The sequence below is a fragment of the Lucilia cuprina genome, chromosome 2 (assembly GCF_022045245.1).
Source record: "Lucilia cuprina isolate Lc7/37 chromosome 2, ASM2204524v1, whole genome shotgun sequence".
NCBI lineage: Eukaryota > Metazoa > Arthropoda > Insecta > Diptera > Calliphoridae > Lucilia > Lucilia cuprina.
Window position 1 is genome coordinate 16,430,706 of NC_060950.1, and position 21,847 is coordinate 16,452,552.

Genomic DNA, 21,847 nt, shown 5'->3' on the forward strand with positions numbered 1-21,847 from the left:
ACTATAGACTAGACTATAGACTAGACTATAGACTAGACTATAGACTAGACTATAGACTAGACTATAGACTAGACTATAGACTAGACTAGACCATAGACTAGACTATAGTTCAACAAGTTCTTACCTATTTGAATGTTTCAGTTATAAAATTTTACAGCAAAAATATTATAAAATTGTATCAATCAAAAACGTATAGCCTATTTCTCTAAATACGAACACAAATTGTTAATTGTTTTCAATAAAAAATAATGTTTAATCGCATTTCAAGGAACAGTTAGGTATATTTTATAAGTTCGAAAAAAACAAACTTCCATTCATCGGAAATAGATAATATTGTCTTATTTTATAATAAAACATTAAGTAAACTATTGATTAGATATCATTAAGGCGTTTTATTTAAGTAAATAGTATAAAAAAAAGTTTTTGAAATATTTGTTAATGTGTAAAGCAAAGTGCAAAAAAAGGACAACATTTCTTGATCAAATTAGCAATATTTATAGACGAAATGAAAATAATTTTCATTATTTGTATACAAAAAATTGTTGTTTTAATGTCCATTATTATAAACTGCTTACCAGACATATTAATCTTCAATTGAGTTGTATTTTTAGTGAAAAATTATTTTATAAATAAATTATAATAAAAGAAATACAATAAAAATTAATCAATTAGAGCATTACCAATTAACATTGATTCAAAGTCAATTTTAAATTATAAATGGGGCAAATTAATGATCGAAAATCAAACCTTTCATATGTATATATAGAAATATATTGAGATTAGATAAAGTTGTTTATGAATTAAAATTGTATTTTACGATTATGAAGTAGTAAAATAAATGATGACTACTCAATAGTAATACTAGGCTTTTCACTGGTATAATTACCGAGCACTGTAATGATTGGACATATGTCGAAACGTGTAGGCTACATACGTTACAGACAGCTATTGTAGAAGTTGTTTGAACGAAGAAGTAAAAGAGGAATTAGTATAACACCTTCTAAGAAACAGAGCAGTCTTACAAGAGAACAGACTATTCTATCTTGGTATAGTATATAGTATTTTTATACCCTACACCACTTTAGCGGGGAAGGTATATTGAGTTTGTGCTAATGTTTGTAATGCACAATAATATTGGTCCTATACCCACCTTAAAGTATACCAATCGGCTCAGAATCATTTTCTGAGTCGATTTAACTAGCAATTTTGGAGATAATTCAATGAAACTTGGTACATGATCTTTTATTGTCCCAGGGACGAAGCCCATTGAAAATGGTTAAGATCGGACTACTATATCACCTAGCCCCAATACAACTGAACCCCTGAATAGGGCTTGTAAACCTTGTAATCCTACAGGTCGCAATTTTGGAGATAATTCAATGCAATTTGGCACATGATCTTTTATGGTACCGTAGACAAAGCCTATTGGAAATGGTTAACATCGGTCCATTATTTCACCTAGGCCCCATAAAACTGAACCCGCCGAATAGGGCTTTTAAATTCATAATTATGTATGTTTAATACACTCATATCTTGAGAAAAAACTGCAAAACCCAAGTTCTATACAAGAATTGATGACCCTCACGAATTCCATAATAAGACTTGATGACCCTTACGAATTCCATAATAATAGGTCCTCATATGTTTTACTTTTTGTAACACGTGTAGGGTATTATACGATCGGCCTCACCTGACTATAACTGTTTACTTGTGTATTTATCTGTACTGTTTTAGAGATGCGTCACTTGTAAACGTGATCGGTTTTATTAGAAAAATCTGCTGGTTTTCATGGAGACTGCAAAAACCAAAGAGTCAAGGAAATAAGAGAAGAAACCCATTCTACTAACATAAGAGAATGACAATTATTAAGATAGCACTATGGGCCACTATGCCTCCGAGTTATCTCGCTAACTAGCGATCAACCCACGTAACCTAACCTTAAGTTAGGTCAAGTTCTGCAGACTGTATACTCCACGAGTATAGTAGCTTTACTTAGGTCCAATTAGGTCCTTTTGTAATGTCTGGAAAGAAAACAAGATACGGAAAGAGAGAAAAGCGATAGAGACAGCCTCTAACCTTACCAAACCACATTTAAATAGAGAAAGATTTTCTATTGCATATCATGTCTGCCGGATAACATTTTATATAAAAAAGTGTCATTCCTTATGGCGATATTAATATTTTAAAGAAATATTATCTGTTTTTATCATGATAATAATTTTCTAAAGAAAATGTTGTCTGCTTGTCTTATATGGAAAACAATTGTTTACAGAAAATTTGTCTATTTTTTTTACTTTTACTTTCTAAAGAAATTTGATCAACAAATAAATTTTCTATTAAGGATTATTGTAAACCCAGGCGTATGATTACTATAATAAAGATTAAAAACAATCATACGCCATGGTGTTAGTAAAAATTGTAAAATTTGGTTTGAATAAAACAAATATTATTTTTCTATACAAGCGCATACAAAATATTTAAACAAAACATTTTTTTCAATAACTCTTCCTGTATATTTTATTAAATTGATAAGAAAAGAAAATCAATAACACACATGTAAAAACACTTAAGGGTTAATGATCTAAAACAAATACTTACTTAACGTGAAACACTTCACACATAACTAATTAAAAATCATTCATTAAATAATATTTTAAAAATGTTTCTACTTCATTTTATAGCTTTAATGTCCAGCTAAACCTGATCCTCTACCCCCTCCAAAATCCATATTTGTTACTGACATATGTGAAATAAAAACTAAAATGCCTGCGACTAAACTACGTCAACGTCCTGGCCACTATTTATGTGGTTTAGCCAATTGGCATCCCGCCTGGATGCAACGTTATGCCAATACAAAAATGTTTATGGCCGTCTATGGTTTATTGGGCACCATTCAAGCCATGTCGTACATGTATTTTATAGTCACTTTAACGACCATTGAGAAAAGATTTAAAATACCCAGTCAAACAACAGGTTAGTAAAAAAAAATCTATATTCATTTACAGTGGGTAACAAAATTATTTATAATCAAACCAAATATCAAATAAGTTGAAACTTTCATTCGGATAATAATTTCCTGTTAAAAATTTTATATTTTAGAATAATAATTTTCTATAGAAAATTTGATTTCTCTTTATTTTGTATAGAAAATATTATCAGTCTTATTGGGATAACAATACAAAATTTATCCGGATAACATTTTTTATAAAAAGTTTGTCTTTCTATCTCTGGGTAACAAATTTTGATAGAAAATTCTATCTGTGATTATTTGGATAAAAATTTTCACGTAAAAATGGTCCGGATAATGATATTTTATAAAAAATTGTATCTGTGTTTATCCGTATGACAATTTTCTATAGAAAATTTTTAAACTCTTTATTTGGATAATATTTTTCTTTGCAAAACGTTATTGCTCTTTATTTGGATAATGATATTCTATAGAAAATGTTGTCAATATTTGTTTCTATAACAGTTTGTTAAAGAAAATTTATCATTATGACAATTTTCTATAAAAAAATGAAAATCTAATTATTCGGATAATAATTTTTTTAGAAAATGTTATCACTCTTTATCCGGATAATTATTTTCTATAGAAAATGTTGTCTTTCTGTATGGGGATGACAATTTCTTATCCTTTTAACAATTTCTATTGAAAATTATACTTTTTTTATTCGGATAAAAAGTTTCTTTTAAAATGTTATCGATCTTTATTCAGAAGAAGATTTTCTATAGAAAATAACGGATAACAATTTTTATAGAATACTCTATCTGTATTTATATTTTATCTTTATTTATCCGTAAAAAAAAAATCTATAGAAAACTGTAAATCTCTTTATTCGGATAATAATTTTCTTTAGAAAATGTTATAGCCCTTTATACAGATAATTATATTTTATATAAAATATTGTCTGTCTTTATTGGGAACACAAATTTCGAAAGAAAATCTGTCCGTGCATATCCGGATAACAATTTTCTATTCAAAATTGTAAATTTCTTTATTCGGATAATGATATTCTATAGAAAATTAAGTCTATCTTTATAGAAATAAACATTTTTAGCAGAAATTGTCTATATGTTTATCCGTATAACAGTTTTCTATAGAAAATTACAAATCACTTTATTCGGATAATAATTTTCTTTGGGACATGTTATCGCTCAATATCCTGATAATAACATTCTATAGAAAATTTCGTCTGTCAACAACTTTTTTTAAACAATTTTGCAAGATTTTGTTTTCCACTGTTACACAAAACCCTATTGACAATATATATTTTTTTTCTTATTCCCTGTCCCCATAATTTATTTATATCTTTCAGGTATCATTCTCAGTGGCAATGAAATATCACAAATTCTCTTATCCCTAATACTTTCGTATATTGGTGGTCAAAGAAATCGTCCACGCTGGATTGCCTGGGGTATTGTATTCTGTGGTTTATCCTGTTTTATTTTAGCTCTGCCACACTTTATCTATGGCGCGGGTAAAGATGCTTTAGAATTGACAAAGGAATATTATGAGAATGGGGGAGAAGATAATGTGACAACTACCATATCATTGGTTGTAGGTGAACAGTAAAAGATTTTTTTATATATACATTTTCATATATCTTCATACAAAAAAATTCGAATAAACAAATTTTGAACTTGCCTTAGTTGGGATTAACTATATATGTAGAATCTCACAAAAAAAGAGAGATGATTATAATACAATCAAATTTAATTTATTGCGTTATTGTATATTATTTTAGCATTTGATTCATTTGTACACATTGTACAAAACTAAAAATTGTAATAGTGACATTGTTTGAAACTGTCACAGCGTCATTATTGTAAAACATCATCATCAAGCAACATGTATTACACTCAAAGGAAAATCTTGGTAAAATGTTGGTAAAGAAAATTCTTGTCTGTTTAAATAATTATAGACTTATTTTATAGAAAATTGTTATACGGTTTATAACAGCAAAAATCGAAGTACACAACACGCGTTGAAGAGGTTAAATTTATTTCATATTAGACCTGGTCCACACTAGGAAACTTTTGTTGAGAATCTAATTCTTATTTCTCTTTTGAACAACAAAACAAAACAAGTTTCCGAGTACGGGAAACTCCTAGGGTTCTATAAATAGACTTTCGAATAATCGAACAATCGACTTTTTGTCGAAAAAAGTCGTAAAAAGTCGAAGAAAGTGGAAAGGAGTCGAACATCGACTTTGTTAATAAAAGTCGAAAAAATTCGAAAAGTCGAAAAGTGAAAAATGTCGAAAAGTCGAAAACTCGAAAATTATAGAAACAAGTCAAAAATAGCCGAAAATTTTAAAAAAGTGGATAAAAAGTCAAAAACTCTAAATTAGTTGGAAAAACTTGAAAAAAGTCGGAAAAAGTCGAAAAAAGTCGGAAAAAGTCGAAAACTCGAAAATTGTAGAAACAAGTCAAAAATAGTCGAAAATTTTAAAATAGTGGAAAAAAGTCAAAAACTCTATAATAGTCCGAAAAACTCGAAAAAAGTCGAAAAGTCGGAAAAAATCGAAAACTCGAAAATTGTAGAAACAAGTCAAAAATAGTCGAAAATTTTAAAAAAGTGGAAAAAAAGTCAAAAACTCTAAAATAGTCGAAAAAACTCGAAAAAAAAGTCAAAAAATAGTCGGAAAAAAGTCGAAAGAAGACGAAAATAGTCAAAAAGTCGAACAGCTGTTCATTGTTTATGTTTTTGACTAAAAAGTTAGCAATACTAACAAAGTTAACTGATTTGAAATCAATAAAAGAGAAACACAATCGTCAGTTAAATTTTGTCTAAATTTGTTACGTGTTTAACCTAACAGCAAGTTAAGCCTAGTTTAACTGAAAAGTTTAACTTACTACTAATAAGAAACACGATCTTACTAACATTTTTCACTCGAGTCTAAATGTATACATTTTCACTAAACTAAACTTTTATTTAAATATAAACACGACATTAATTTAATTTTTCTTTTCTCTCTCTCTCTCTCTTTCTCTCTCTTTACGTCATACAGAATTCAACCATTAAAAATTCTCAGCAATTGTGTGGCGCTTTAAAGTTGAATCAAGAATGTGAATCGTTATTATCGGTGGTACCTTTAATCTTAATATTTCTCTCGCAATTTGTACTTGGTGTGGGTAATACTTTATACTATTCGTTGGGACAAACCTATTTAGATGATAATACCAAGAAAACCAACACTCCCTTAATGCTAGCGGTGGCTATGTCTTTGAGAATGATAGGACCCATAGTTGGGTTTTTCATAGGTATCACATAACTTCTTACGAACTTAATTAATGTGAAATAATTAAATTTTATAATTTTTATTTTTAGGTTATTTGTCCTTAAATATGTTTATTGATCCTAGTAAAACACCTTTGATAGATAATAAAGATCCCAGATGGTTGGGTGCCTGGTGGTTTGGTTGGATGATTTTGGGCACTTTAATGGTTTTATTTTCGGGTTTAATAGGACTTTTCCCCAAAGAATTACCCAAGAAAACTAAGCACTTATATAACTCTCATATGCCTCAAGTTTTGAGACATGAAGAATTACAAATGGATGAGGGTTTGCCTTTGGGTAGAGGTTTCTCTTCGAATGCTACTCTCGATACACCTACAGCGGCTACTTCCGACTTTCCTACTCTAAAAGACTTTCCCAAGGCCCTTATGCGTTTGTTGCGCAATAAACTTTTAATCTATAATATTATCTCGGGTGTTTTCTATATATTGGGTGCTGCTGGCTATATGACATTTTTAACCAAATACATGGAGGTTCAGTTTCATAAGACAGCACAAAGTGCTACTATTGTTGTGGGTCCAGTATCGATAATAGGCATGGTTATTGGTTTAATTGGTTCGGGTTTAATAATATCGAAAAAGAAACCCTCACCCAGTAAGGTGTTAATGTGGAATGTTATTGTGGGTTTTGTCTATATATTGGGGCAAATATCGTATATGTTTATGTACTGTAATGACACGGTATCGGTGGATCAAGTGGGTGGCAAGTAAGTGATTATTTTGTGGATTATTTTATATATATTTTTTATTGATTTTTTATCGTGCTTACAGATTAAATCTTACTGCAACTTGTAATGCTAATTGTGCTTGCGATGATGTGCCCTATTCACCGGTTTGTCATGAACCGTCTGAGACTACATATTTCTCACCCTGTCATGCCGGATGCCAGAAATGGAATGCGGATCTTAAGGTAAAGATGTATCTCTTTATAGAGAATAGTATATTTATATAGAAAATCTAAGTCTATCTTAAGACAGAGAGAATATTCCATACAAAATCAGAGTTTGCTTTATGGTAGAGAAATTATCTAGATTAAAACTTGTAGTTTACTTTGAGGCTGAAAAATTTGTGAAAATAGTAGCCTGATTTAAGGCGACCAAGATATTCTATAAAAAATAGTAGTCTACATTGGGGCGGACAAAAAAATCTTTATAAAATTACAAACTACAATTTTTGGCAACAAAATTGTTTATAGAAAATTGTAGTTTGTTTTAAGGCGTACACATTTTTCTGTAGTAAATTGTAGTATACCTTAAGGCGCACAAAATGTAAAAAACACGTAGTTTGCTTCAAGGCGTTCAAAAGTTTATATCGAAAATTGTAGTCTGCTTTGCTGCAGTAAATTGTAGTATTCTTTAAGGCACACAAAATTGCCTATATAAAAACATGTAGTTTGCTTTAAGGCGTTTAAAAGTTTATATCAAAATTGTAGTCTGCTTTTAGGTGGACACAATTATTTTAAAGAAAATTGGAATCTGCTTTAAGGCATACAAACATTTCTCTTAAAAAATTCTGCTTTAAGACAGGCAAATTATTATCAAATATATTGTGTGCTTTCAGGAAAAAACAATTTTGTGTTTAAAAATTGTATTTCTAAATTTCTGAATAACTTTTCTTTCAGTACTACTCCAATTGTACCTGTTTACCCTTAGATCTGATAACATCTACCACAGAACTGCCCTATACAACAACATCCAGTATATTTTCAACGATCTCTACAGAGCCTAGCTCTATGCTGCCTAAATTATTGCAACCATTATTAACAACCACAACTTTAATTCCTACTACTACCACACTACGATCAACTACCACCAATTCCATAGTCACAACGACAGAAAATCTATTAGAATACTCCTCCACTCTAGAAAATGATGACACAACTTTCTATAGTGTTGTCACCGAAGAGGGTATAATTTCCCGTGGCCGCCGATCCTTAGACGATATGACAAATGTTCTTAAGCCGGGTGTGTGTTTAAAAGGTTGCAATATTGCCTTCTGGACTTTTTCGATAGCATCAATGATAGTTAATTGGTTTGGTTCCTCCGGACGTATAGGCAATTTATTGGTCAACTATAGATCGGTGTCTACCGAAGATAAATCCTTTGCTCAGGGTTTATCTCTAATGATGGTTAGTCTATTTGCTCTTATACCAGGACCCATAATATTTGGACGTATTATCGATTCTACCTGTCTGAAATGGACTAAAACCTGTAGTGGTAATGGCAATTGTCAAATTTATGATCAATCAGCTTTCAGATATTTAGTAAATACAGTGGCATTTTGTAAGTAGAAAATTTTTATAAAATATTTGATTGAAATAATAAATAATTTTGAATTTTTCATATATAGCTTTAACTGCCATTGGTGTAGTTTTCGATATATTAGTTTGGTATCATGGTCGTCATTTGGATTTGTATGGCGAAAGAGAGGCTCAACGTTTGGAAGAAAAGGAACGTAGAAATAAACCCATAACACCGTTATTAGCCAAAAAATAATAAGATTTTATTTCTATTAGATATTAAGTATAACGAATTTTATATATTAGTCCTATGAACTATATACAATTTAACACACATGTGCACATAATTTGTTATGGATTTAGCAAAGTATTTAGCTTTATCGTGTGAATATTGTGAAGTTATTTTTTTTTGTTAAAATTATTATTTTTATTACTGTTTATTTATTTAAATTGTTATTTAAAATAAATTAAGACGTTTTATTAAAAAAATCCTATAAAATTACTTTTAATTAACACTTACCCTCCACACTAGTAATCGGGCCTATTAATTCCGGAATCAATATGCTATTGATTTTAATTCAACTTCCAAAAGGCATTGCATTACATAATATATTTCTGAAAAGAAAAATCAAAAACAATATTAGAAAAGTTGTAAATATAGATTTGAATTTTATTTTTAAACTGACTGATGCGATACGGACTCGTAATTCAGAGATATTAACAGACATTTTATTCTTTAAAGTAATCGTGTGAAGAAGTTTTTCTAACAATTAAATAGCTTATCAAATTATATTGTCTGCACCTTATGACAAACCTCCTAAACTACGGACTGAATCATTCAGAATGTTGAATTAATTAGTCTAACTGGAAGTAAAGTACCCCACAACTAGGGTTCTATAGTTGAAACGAAAAGTCGACTTTTCGACTTTTTTCATTTATGTAAAAGTCAATTTTTTGCATTTAGTTAAAAGTCGACTTTTAGTATTTTGTAAATAGTCGACTTTTCGACTATTTTTGACCTTTTCCAACTTTTTGGCTATTTTTGAATTTTTCCGACTTTTTAAGTATTTCAGACTTGTCGACGATTTTCGACTTTATTCGATTTTCAACTATTTTTGACTGTTTGACTTTTTTTCCAAAGTCGACTTTTCGACTTTTTCCACAGACGATAGTCAAGCTTTCTTAAGCAACGATCGATAATAGGTATTCCAACAAAAAACTGAATCATAAGAAATGGAAGAAGCAATACCATTTTGTTTCAAAATCGCAATAAACGAGTTGTTATTGATGGGATCTCACCAAACGAGTTCAACACTAATTTAGGGGTACCGCAAGTCTCCATTCTTTCTCCTACCCTATTTTTTATCTTCATAAATGACCTTCTATGTCGTTTCTATGTCATATGGAGGTACTTATATAACTCTATTGATTCACTATGGAGCACCGTCGCAATGTGGGGGGTATTTTACTGTTCTATCGATACTATAATGGAATGTGTTCCTCTGAAATTAGTAAACTTGTTCCCGATAACCGTATATTTTTACGTAGCACACGACTGTGCTACGACACACATTGTGGTCGATTGGCCAGTGGAAATTTTATTATTCAGCCGTAGTGTTCGTATGTGGAAAAAACTTCCTGCAGAAGTATTCCCCGCCACATTCGATGTGAAAGGGTTTAAATCGAATGTCCACAAACACTACTCCTTTTATACTCCCTCCCACAACCTATTTTCCTAATTCCAGCACAATTCACTGCAGGGGTGCTAAATGCTGGTCAAAGAAAAAAAAAACAACTAAAGATTAATTCGATCTTTAATCAAAATAGATTTCAAAAAGTTATTTCTTTACAGAGCAATCTACTCCATTTGTTCAACATTATAACTTTATTGAGTAACAAAAATGAATTGACTTTTTTGTTAAAGGCGCAATCTTTTGATTGCATGCCCTTGAAGTAGCACTTTAGCTAATTGAGAAACTCAGAATTTTCATAATAGCTATTCAAAATTAAAATTTCACTAGATTTTGAAAGAACAAATTCACTGAATGGTTTATCACTAACACTGTTTTATAAAATTTCTATTATTAAGTTTGTTTAACTCACACATCACTAATCTTTTAAAATTCAGTCCAAAAGCTTAATAAATGCTTAAATTCCCCTTAAAAAAAAACTTTCAACCAAAAAACTTTTTAAATTTTTTATCTTTTGACTTTATAATATATTATTTTTTGTTTGTTTTTTTATTATTTATTATTAATAAAAAATGTTTGTTTTTTATTATCGTTATTTTTAGGCGTATTAATGTTATTTCATTTTTTTCTTTAATTTTTTTTTTCAGTGTATAAATAATCGCTTTTTTTCTCCATGATTAAGTTTGTTTTTCATTTTTTTTTTTAATTTTTTACTAAATGAATTTTTTTTGTGTTTAGTAGTAATAGGGAATTGAATTCAATATTATTTTTTTAGTTTTTATTTGAACCATAATTTTTTTTCGCAATTCATTATAAAATTTTATTATTAATTATATTGAATAAAAATTAATATTTCAATTGAAAAGAAAAATCAAAGGAATTTGTTAACCATCAAAAATGATTTTGAATAATTATAGTTTTTTTAATTTGTTGTAGTTGTTATGGTGATTTTCAAGGATCAAAAAAATGCATTCATGAATTGTTTGTTGTTGTTTTTTAAAGTTAATTTAATTAACCAATTGTTTTGTTGTATTTATGTTTTAATTATTAAATGGATATACACTTTTGTTAATATTATTTTTTTAGTTTTTTTTTTGTCATATATAATTAAACTTTTAAAGCTGTAAATATAATATATATTTTTTCTTAATATTTTCTTTTTGAAATGTGGGGATTTTTAAAACGAAACATTTTCAAAAGAAATGCAACAAACCTAAATGCACGGGGGGATAGTTTAATAAACTTATTACAAGGTCTTATATAGAATAATTTTTTTTAATTAAAAGTTAAAATAAAATTTATATGAGAATTATGTTTTAAATTTTAGTAAAAAAGAAGAATGTTTTAAACGATAAACAAAAATAATAACTATTAAAAAATAATTTAATGAAATCCTGTCAGCTGTTCAATCCATAAACCCGCCGCTAAAAGGGTTAAAATTTTCTAAATATACCTGTCCTCTGCATACATATACCGTCCTTGTCCTTTTAGATCAATTTATTTCGAAATTTTCTGTAAGACAACTTCAATATTCTGTGTTACGTTGCGGTTGTCAGATCTTACAACGTTGGCAGAAAAATGTTCAGAAAATATATAACAATCGTGACTTTTAGCCGTGCAACCTTGTCGGAAAAGCATTTCATCAGACAATGTTGCAAGACAAATATTGTAACTTGATACAGCTTTTAGACATATTCTGAACATTTTGTAAGATCCTAATAACCGTGCATACAACAACTGAAAGAACGTATACACGGTTGTCGGATTTTACATCCTTGACAGATAAATGTTTAGAAAATATCTATCAATCGTGTAAACATACAATTTTTGCTGTGAAACCTTGTCCGGAAAACATTTCAGACAATGTTGCAAGACAAAAATTGTAAGTTGACACAGCTTTTAAGATTCTAACAACCGTGTACACATTGCTTTACAAAAACGTAGCTAATGCTATGTGTACACGATTGTTAAATCTTACAACGTTGGCAGTAAAATGTGCAGAAAATGTCTAATTAAACTGTAAACTTCCAAATTTTCTGACAATGTTGCAAAAGAAAAATTGCAAGTTCAGGCGATTATTAGAAATTTTACTGACAACGTTGTAAGATCTGACAATCGTGTATCACGGCTTTAAGATCGTAATGCATTGAATCGAAGACTTCAGACTTTATTTACTCAAGACTATAGAAAAGACTACTACTTAAATCTATTCTTCAGTCCAGACTTTAGATTTTCAGAAATTAATTCAGACTAAAGACTTTAGTCCAGACTACAGACTGGGCTTTAGTCCAGACTAGAGACTGGTCTTTAGTCCAGACTGGACTCTAGTCCCGACTACAGACTGGACTTTAGTCTAGACTACAGACTGAACTTTAGTTTAGACTACAGCCTGGACTTTAGCCTAGACCGTTGACTACATTTTAATTGAGACTAAAGACTAGATCTTAGTCTACACTTAAGACTTTAAGTTTATCCCAGACTATAAACAAGACTTTTGATCAGACCAAGAAGACTCTACTTTACACTTTAGGTCAGACTATAAAATAAACTTTAGTGTGGATTATTGCCTAGAGTATAGTATAGTTTATTCCAGACAAGACTACATTAGGTAACACTTTTTTCAGACTTAAGACAAGGTATTAGAATAAAAATTTGAAATTGGTCCAGACTTGAGACTATAGACTAGACTTTTGTCCAAATTATTAGTGTAGATTTTAGGCAGACTTTAGATTAGATTTCAGTCAAAAGTATAGATTAAACAATCGATGTTGTAACGTTGTATCGTTGTAAGTCTTAAAAAAATTTCAAGTCAATTTTTTTTAAACAAAAACAAATCAATAGTAAAAAATTACGACATTTTAACCGGTACAACACCGATTGTGAATAGGACAAATGTGTTTAGACTATACCGTAGACATTTGTTCCGACTTTAGACTAGACTTAAGTCTCGACTATTGCTTAGACTTTATTTCAGACTATTAAGACCAGGCTATAGACTAAACTTTTTTTCCGACTATATATTATACTTTTTGTCTAGACTATACTTTTAGTCCAGGCTATAAAGTAGACATTAGTTTATACTATACATTAGACTTTTTTGTCCAGACTATATGTAGATTAGACTTTTGTCCAGGCTATAAACTAGACTTTAGTTCAGAATATAAACTAGACTTTAATTCACACTATAGATAATACTTTGTTCCAGGCTATAAACTAGACTTTAGTCCAGACTATATACTAAACTTTAGTTTATACTATAGATTAGATTTTTGTAGAGTCAGTTTTATAACATTTGCATAAAACCCGTAACAAAGCAGACAATTTGGAATGAAAAACTAAAGTCACTACTTGGTCAAGTGCTGTCCATTTACTTGTATTTACTACTTTCTGGGATCTTTGTTTTTCTTAACAAAATTAAAACTTTTAAACAACTAATGTATGAAAAAGAAATTAAATAAAATTAATTAAATAAACAATATAGTTTAGGTGTTTTTTCCAATAATTTGTTTTACTGATTTTTTTTCTTTTCATACGATCGATCATGATTTTAATATATATAGTATAAGCAAAGGCTTAAACAAAACAAAAAATATATATAATATTAATTAAAATTATAAACAATTAAAAAAATAAAGCAACATAATTGGTTTTTTCCCAAAAAAAGGCTACAATATAAGTAATTTAAAAAAGAAAATACCTGTTTAAAACTAAAAACAGCAGCTTTTGAAGGTTTAGGAAGTAGGAAGAGGAGGTATCCATTTAAAAAAATATAAATAAATTAACTGTGACTGTAAGGTAGGTAGTAGGCCTTTGCAAATTGCTTAACGTAATTTTTTGTTTTCTTGTTGTTTTTATAGTGACTATATAGTTTAGTTTTCTTTACTTTTCGTTTATTTTTTTTTTCTGTTTTATTTCTTTTAGATTTTCTAATAAACTTTCTTTGATGATGATAGTGTTGAGTGTTTTTGACTGGTGATTGGTATTGGTGTTATGCTTTTTTTCATTCATATTAAAGATTTGTTTCTGTTTAGCCAATAAAACAAATTAAAATTGTTGTTTTTTCAAAACTAAAAATGTAATAAAAATAAAAACATAATTAACTACAAATATTTTGTTTCGTTTGTTTTAACTTAATTTTTCTTCTTGTTAATTTAAGTTTTTAAATTGAGAGTAGTTTGTAGTACAGTTTTGTTTTGAAATATTAACTTTAAAATGTTCTTTTTTTTTCTAGTTGTTGTTGTTAAAAATCCTGCACTTTTTTTGCATTTATTTGTATTTTTTAACCAATTTGTTGTTTTGTTATAATTTAAATAAAAAAATAATAGTTTAATCATATATAATAATAATTCTTCTTTTTTTCATTTTGTTTCTTTAAATATTTAATAGTAATAATATAATATATATTTATATACGACGATTTTTTCTTACTTTTTTTGTTTATTTGTTGTTTTTTTTTATAATTTAATAATGATCCTTGTTTTTCGTTCGTTTCGTTATTAAAGTTCATTTTGTTGTTGTTGTTTTAAGAATAGGTTGTGGTTTTTGTGTAAGTGAGTGTGTTTCTTTTTTATTTAAATCATTTAAATTTTTATTTGTTTTTGTTTTTTCTTTAAATTTACTGTATTCAATTTTTTCCTATTTGACGACGGCTGGGCTTAAAAGCCTGGTAAAATTAGATCTTTACTTTATTTGTTTTTGTTTGTTTGTTTGTTTTTTTATTAAAAAGGCGGGGCTTGAAGCACTCAAGAAAAATTAAAAAAAAAAAATTAAGCTTGGCTCAATTTACTCGATCACCTTCAATACTTTGCCAATAGCAATAGTTTTATCTGTAAATAGAGAATAAAAAGGCAAAATATTTATAAATTAAAACAGTAATATAAATCAACTAAAAGTAGAACTATAAAAGTTAAAAAAATGCATTCTATAACTAATCTTTGTTGATTAATTAATAAAATGTCTTGTCTTTATATGTTTTTAAAAAGTTGAAAATTATACTTACTTTCATCTCTAAGAGTAAATCTTCCCATTTGTGGGAATAGTTTAAATTGTTCTAAGCAAATCATTCCGGAACATTCAATTCTCATAATTGCCACTTGATCTTGTTTAACGAATCTTGGACGTGATTTTGATTTATCGCCGGTTTTTTTGTCAACCAAGCAGATGAGGGCCTTTAAAAAGAAAAAAATAGTGTTTTTAAAAGGAAAAAAAATGTATACCACAAAGTCCATATAAAACCCCTTAAACAGTTGTAAGATATTCTATTATTATTATATTAGGGCGGGTTTCTTACTACTCAGTTAAACTAAGCTTAACTTGCTGTTAGATTAGTGCTTTCCGGTAGGTTAGTGGTTAGTGTTCTAGTCTGGTAGACCGAAGGTGATGGGTTCGATTCCCACCCGTGGCACTGGTTAAGAAGCGCACAACAGGCCCAATAGAGGCCTAGGTGTATTACTTCGGATTTCAAACTAACTAACTGCTGTTATATTAAACTCGGAACAAATTTTGTCGGACTTTAACCGATGATTGTGTTTTTCAGTTCAGTACACTTTGTTAGTATTGCCAACTTTTCACTCAAAAACATAAACAATGAACAGCTGTTTTTGCAAATAACACGTTTGTAAAATATAAAATTTTGTAAAAATGTTAAATAAACATTTAAAACAATCATAAATAAAACAAAAACAAATCAGAAAATTGCAATTTACTTAAAATATTAAGTTTTTGTTCTTCCAAAATCATTGTTAAATTGTTTTTGTGAATTGTGTTTTCTCACTTATAACTGAAGTTTAATTGACCAATAACACTCAGTTAAACTATGTTAATCAGTAATGTTACTGTTAACTGAAAAACAAAAACATATATTAAACTAGGTTTAAACATAGGATGTAGATTATCTTTATCTGAAAAACTCGCCCTAAGTAACGTTAATGATTACTGAAAAACACAAAACATATATTAAACTAGGTTTAACCAAAGAATAAAGATTATCATTATCAGAAAAACCCACCCTAAGAGTTTCTAACTACTCAGTTAAACTAGGCTTAACTTTCTGTTAGATGATTGTGTTCTTCAGTTTTGGATTTAAGTTCATTTAACTTTGTTAGTATTACCAACTTTTCACTCAAAAACATAAACAATGAACAGCTGTTTTTTGCAAATAATACTTTTGTTAAATGAAGGAGTCTTAATACTACTTACTTTAACGGTAACTTCTTCGGCTGCACAATGTATATGCATAACAGCTGAATAACCAGCACAGATAATTGATTTATGCTCTAAAATAACAACTTGAGCATCGAAAACTTTGCCGGTTTTAATAGGATTAGAAGCGTCACACAAAACGAAACCAGGAGAAACATCTTCTTCTTCAATACCCTGAAAAATTAAAAAATCAAGTTATTGTAGAAAAACACAAACCTAAATTTCATCAAAAACCCCTAAAAACTAACCTTCAGTTTAATTTTAACATTTTCACCAGGACCCACAGATGTTACTTCATCATCATCCGACCAAAGTTGATCAACAGCTACTTGTGTCTATTTAGCGAAAAAAAAGAAAAACAAACAAAGGAAAACAAATTAAATATGTTAACTATAAAATAATTCTCGTTAAACTTACTCTATTTGGCATCACCAATAAATTTTGACCTTTTCGCGCAGTACCCGATTCAACTTTACCCATTACAACTGTACCCATATCCTTGTATTTATCGACAATGGGCATAATGAAGGGACCATCAGCTTTGCGATTAAGTGAAGGCAACAAATCAATGAAGGGAATGAAAGCAGGCCCACTATACCAGGGACATATTGAGTCGGGTATAACATCACGTAGACCGGCTCCACTTAAGCCTGAGCATGGCATAAAGGTTAAATCCTTGGCGGGGTTAAAACCTAATTTTTTGAGGTAAGGAAGGATCTTGTCTTTGCATTCGTTGTAACGAGCCTCATCCCAATTGACCGTAGGATCGTCCATTTTATTGACCAGCACTACTAAATGTTTAACACCAGCGGTTTTAGCCAACATAGCATGTTCGCGTGTCTGCCCACCACGATCGAAACCAGTTTCGAATTCACCTTTTCTCGCCGATATAACAAGAACAGCTAAATCAGCCTGAGCAGCGCCACCAATCATATTGGGTACGAAACTCTTGTGACCAGGAGCATCGAGTATGGTGAAATGTTTACGTTCCGTTTCGAAATAGGCACGACCCACTTCCACAGTTTTACCTTTGTCACGTTCCTCTTGATTTGTATCCAAAGCCCATGATAGATACCAACTTTCACGAGATTTTTCACGAGCTTCACGTTCGTATTTTTCTAAAGTACGTTTATCTACCATACCAGTTAAAGACATAATTTGGCCACCAATTGTTGATTTACCAGCATCTAGAGTAGTAATGAAATAAAATCAACATTAAATATATAAGTTATAATATGAGTTACAAATTTTCTTACCAACATGACCAATGAATACAACATTTACGTGTTCTTTTTTGCTTCGTGACTCTTCAACTTTTGGTAATTTCTTCTTGGACACTTTTGGTGTAGCCTCACCTTCAGTATCGTCATTTTCATCTAGATCCTCATCATCGGGTGTTATTACAGGATCATCTTCAACATCCCAACTATCAGCTGGATCGTTTTCTAGAAATAATAAGGTTTTTGTTTAATAAATATATTATTTGCTATTTTTTTCTCTAAAAAAAAAACTTGAAACTTCTATAAATCTGATATCTGCGACCCCCAGGGATCCGACAAAGCACTTGCTCATATAAAAATCTATATATTTATGTATGAAGGTCTAAATGGGTTCCTCAAGGAATCATTGAAGTGAAATACGCAGGATAGATAACATGCCTATGTATGTATCAAATCAAATTTAATCCTGTAATGCAGGAGTTCTTATATTAATAGACTAGACTGTAGAATAGACTATAGACTAGATTATAGACTGAATACTATAATATAGACTAGACTATAGACTAGACTATAGACTAGATTATAGACTGAATACTATAATATAGACTAGACTATAGACTAGACTATAGACTAGACTATAGACTAGACTATAGACTAGACTATAGACTAGACTATAGACTAGACTATAGACTAGACTATAGACTAGACTATAGACTAGACTATAGACTAGACTATAGACTAGAGTATAGACTAGACTATAGACTAGACTATAGACTAGACTATAGACTAGACTTTAGACTCGACTATAGACTAGACTATAGACTCGACTATAGACTAGACTATAGACCAGACTGTAGACTAGACTATAGACTAGACTATAGACCAGACTGTAGACTAGACTATAGACCAGACTGTAGACTAGACTATACACCAGACTGTAGACTAGACTACAGACAATTAGATTGACTATAGACAAGACTATAGACTATCCTATAGAATAGACTAGATATAAATAAATCCGAAAATTTAAAAAATATATTTGGCTAAGCGGGGTGTATAAACTACGGTGCTGCGAACAAGTTCCTCTGAAAAAATTTAAAAAATATATTTTAAAAAATTTAAAACAATAACATTTCAAAATTTCTTAAAAAACATTTAAAATCTACTAGTACCACCTATAAGTACTATCTTCAGTATGTTTAACAACAAATAATCCCCACTATTAACATACACCTCACATAGAGTTAATTAATTACATTTTGTTGTTAATATATTGAATACAAAATAAAGTAAGAAAAAGTTAACGTGTCAATAATACAAAAGAAGTTTAAAAAAAATTGCAAAATGAAGAAAAATAGTGTTGAATGAAGAATTCAAGAGAAAAATGTGACAAGCAAAATGTCACACACACACACACACAAGTAACCAAACAAAAACAATAACTAAAAAAATAAATTTTAAATTATTTACAAATTTAAAATTAATAAATAAGAATAATAACAATTAAAACATCTTCAATTAAGTACTATTCGAATACTTTTTGTAAAATTTTTATTTAACAAATATTAAAAATAGAAAAAAATTCAATGCCACCCCATTAAAAATTTGAGGTTAGGTTGTAGTTAGAGCAAAAAAAAAAGAAAGAAAAAAACTTAACACTCCTTAAATAAAACGATGGAACCAAACAACTAGTGGTTAATGACCACAACAATAACAACATTAACGACAAGTACAACAATAACGATCTATAACTAACTACTCCTAGGGCAAAGAACAAGATGTTTACAATGTTAGTTTTGAAATAAAATGTCATGTTGTCATGACGTCAGTTAAGAGTGCAATCTGCACCCTAAACCGAATAGATTTTGTTATAATTTTTTTTGGATATTTACCATTACCATTATTGGCTGCAATTTTATCGGCTGTGTTGATATTTTCTACTGGTGCAGCTGCGGCCGCAGTCTTTATGGGTGACGTTTGCATGGGTGATTCCGCTGGCGGTACGTCGGCCTGATTGAGAGCGTTTGTGGAACCTGAACCGGATGCCTCCGAATTAGGTGTGGTGGCAGGAGTGCCGCTGGCAGAAGCTGGCACGCTGGCTGTGTCCATGTGGGCAATTGTAGCTGCTGCCGGTGTGTTGTCACTACTTAAGGGAGTAGTACTAGCGGCAGCACTGAAACTAGTAAAACTTGGTACAAATTCAGCAGCATTTACATTTAATGTGGAGAATTTTGTGGACATTTCCGCATTATCCTGAGCCATTGTGAAATTTCTTAAATTTTTTATTTTTATTTGTCGACTTACTTTTCAAAACACGCACTCTCTTCTTAACTCTCTTTGCTTCTTCTTGCACTTAGGCGGTTGGGTTAAGAGCTAGTAGAGGTAACCTTCGATAATTTTCCTATGCTTTCTTCTTTCTTTTCTGTTGACTCCTGTCCACCACTGCGTTTCTGCTACTTCGTTGGATTCAGTAACAGACGGAGACACGTTTCTTGAAAAATTTCAACTTCCTCTGCTATTTGGTTCTTTTTTAAACTATTTTTTAAAATATTTTTTACACCTTTCTATTTTTTGTTACACATTCCCTCTTCTTTACTTGAATTATAATATTTTTACGCTTTCTTTTTTCTTGTCTCGTTTCACGAAAATCACGTTTTTCACTAGTTTCGACGACAAAGGAATTTCAACCAACACCGTACGAAGAACGTAAGAATTATTTTTGTGACAAAAATTATCACACCTGCTTTGGAATTTATGAAATATTTAAATACGCTTAGGTGCCAAAAGTGGTTAGTTAAAAAGGAGCACTTTTATATGCTTTTTTCTATTTAATTGTATTTAAAATTATTGAACACAATTTAAAAAAAGTTAACCACAACTATTCGTTTTCCAATCACTTAAAATGGCCACGTAGATACAGAGCCCTGCGCCGACAAACATTAACGGCCGCTGCCACTAAAAATTACGCCGACAACCTAAAATGGCCCGTAAGTTGGCAAAGTTATTAAATTATTATTGAATAATATCGAGATCTTGGTAATTAAAACGCGGTATTTTGAAAGAAAATATTTTAAAATTATATTATAAAACCTGTGTTATGAAGTTCGAAGTATTTTAACGATACATCAATGGTGTTTTAAAATCTTCTAAATATTAATTGTATAATATCTGTTTATTAAAAGGGAAGTCTGTTTAAAAATCGGGATATAGAAATTGTCATTGTTATAAAATTCTAAGTGTTTTTCAGAGACATCATATCGTATATGTTTTGATTAGGATTCTATAAATCGAATTTTGGTCGAAGAATTGAATATTTAATTTTTTCGAATTTTGCAATTTAAGCCAGATTGCAATCAAAAACGAGAGCAAAATTATTGTTAAAAAGTTTATTTTCTTCACAGATTTCATAAATTTTAAGTCATCATAAGCTAAAAATGTTCTGCAGCGGCATCGATATATTTGCGACGGCTTTAAGCCGAACTGGCAACAGTTTATGATATGATAGAGTTTGTAGGTTGGCAACTCATTGCAAATTGGTTAATTAGGTAATGCCAAGTTTTTATACGAACGCAGCCTTAAAGTAAAATGTCAAAAAATGTTTTTTGTGCGAAAACACTTAAAGAAATTTTGGTTATAATTATTATAATTTATTCATTATTGAAATGAATTTAATTCAAATACCATTCTAAATTGAATAAGAAGAAAAACCTAATTCAATCTTATAACTACAAAGTGTTTTTGAAAAAAAATTAAATCCACTTATTGAAATATGGACTCCTAAATCTTGAGTTTGTCTACAAAACATTTCTTCAGTGGTCCATAGCTTCGAAGGTACATAGTTTTAGTAACCCTAAAATGTTGATATATAATATAATCCTTGTTTCCAGCCGAATGCCGTCTATATATAAACAAATTTTCAATTGTTACATATTAAGCAGCATAAACTATGATCGATATATTCTTTAGAAAAACCTGAACGAAATCGATCAATATCTTCTTTAGAAGAATATGCAAAGAATTTTCTTGTTTTCTAAAATAAAAGTAAGAAATTCATGAGTAGGTCATAACCGGTTTCTTTTTTAAAAAATCATGAGCAGACTGAGATCTATATTTTTTTCCTTTAGTAAGGAAGAATATTGAGAAATCGTGCCTTTTCAGTAAAAAATGTCTAAATTTTTAAAACAATTTAAATGAGTGAC

General features: G+C 29.8%; 3 protein-coding genes across 5 annotated transcripts in view; 1 reads left to right on the top strand and 2 right to left on the bottom strand.

The window, feature by feature from the left end:
- The window catches only part of LOC111677561 (solute carrier organic anion transporter family member 1A6), a 27,779-nt gene extending 12,997 nt beyond the window's left edge, over positions 1–14,782 (bottom strand). Inside the window, exons 1-2 of the mRNA XM_046945035.1 lie at positions 14,656–14,782; positions 9,057–9,151 (exon numbers count right to left, since the gene is read on the bottom strand). The gene's annotated coding sequence lies outside the window, so the exon portion shown is untranslated. The remainder of the gene's footprint in view (positions 1–9,056; positions 9,152–14,655) is intronic.
- On the top strand, positions 2,663–9,045 carry LOC111677562 (solute carrier organic anion transporter family member 74D). The gene is made up of 7 exons (XM_023438711.2): positions 2,663–2,973; positions 4,317–4,558; positions 6,012–6,264; positions 6,332–7,004; positions 7,069–7,207; positions 7,919–8,579; positions 8,647–9,045. Exons 1-7 carry the CDS (start codon positions 2,763–2,765, stop codon positions 8,790–8,792), a joined length of 2,325 nt encoding a protein of 774 aa, XP_023294479.2. The 5' UTR covers positions 2,663–2,762; the 3' UTR covers positions 8,793–9,045.
- Positions 14,783–14,929: 147 nt separating the features above from the next.
- On the bottom strand, positions 14,930–20,578 carry LOC111677560 (eukaryotic peptide chain release factor GTP-binding subunit ERF3A). 3 transcript variants are annotated; one of them, XM_023438708.2, is made up of 8 exons: positions 19,953–20,577; positions 19,541–19,827; positions 17,685–17,873; positions 16,846–17,615; positions 16,677–16,763; positions 16,426–16,602; positions 15,227–15,395; positions 14,930–15,053 (listed from the first exon to the last, which is right to left on the bottom strand). In XM_023438708.2, exons 2-8 carry the CDS (start codon positions 19,755–19,757, stop codon positions 15,010–15,012), a joined length of 1,653 nt encoding a protein of 550 aa, XP_023294476.1. In that variant the 5' UTR covers positions 19,758–19,827; positions 19,953–20,577; the 3' UTR covers positions 14,930–15,009. The 3 variants fall into 3 exon arrangements, with proteins under 3 accessions (XP_023294476.1, XP_023294475.1, XP_023294474.1); XM_023438707.2 differs by having other exon boundaries at positions 19,547–20,578; XM_023438706.2 differs by having other exon boundaries at positions 19,541–20,577.
- Positions 20,579–21,847: the final 1,269 nt, after the last annotated feature.

Excerpts from the sequence above, each read along its gene's own strand:
- LOC111677562 (XM_023438711.2), top strand. The coding sequence starts at position 2,763 with ATGCCTGCGACTAAACTACGTCAACGTCCTGGCCACTATTTATGTGGT. Across the intron at positions 2,974-4,316 it reads AATACCCAGTCAAACAACAG|GTATCATTCTCAGTGGCAAT; the intron begins GTTAGTAAAAAA and ends TATATCTTTCAG. Across the intron at positions 7,005-7,068 it reads GTGGATCAAGTGGGTGGCAA|ATTAAATCTTACTGCAACTT; the intron begins GTAAGTGATTAT and ends TCGTGCTTACAG.
- LOC111677560 (XM_023438706.2), bottom strand. The coding sequence starts at position 19,910 with ATGGCTCAGGATAATGCGGAAATGTCCACAAAATTCTCCACATTAAAT. Across the intron at positions 17,616-17,684 it reads TGTATTCATTGGTCATGTTG|ATGCTGGTAAATCAACAATT; the intron begins GTAAGAAAATTT and ends TTACTACTCTAG. Across the intron at positions 15,396-16,425 it reads CCGAAGAAGTTACCGTTAAA|GCCCTCATCTGCTTGGTTGA; the intron begins GTAAGTAGTATT and ends TTCTTTTTAAAG.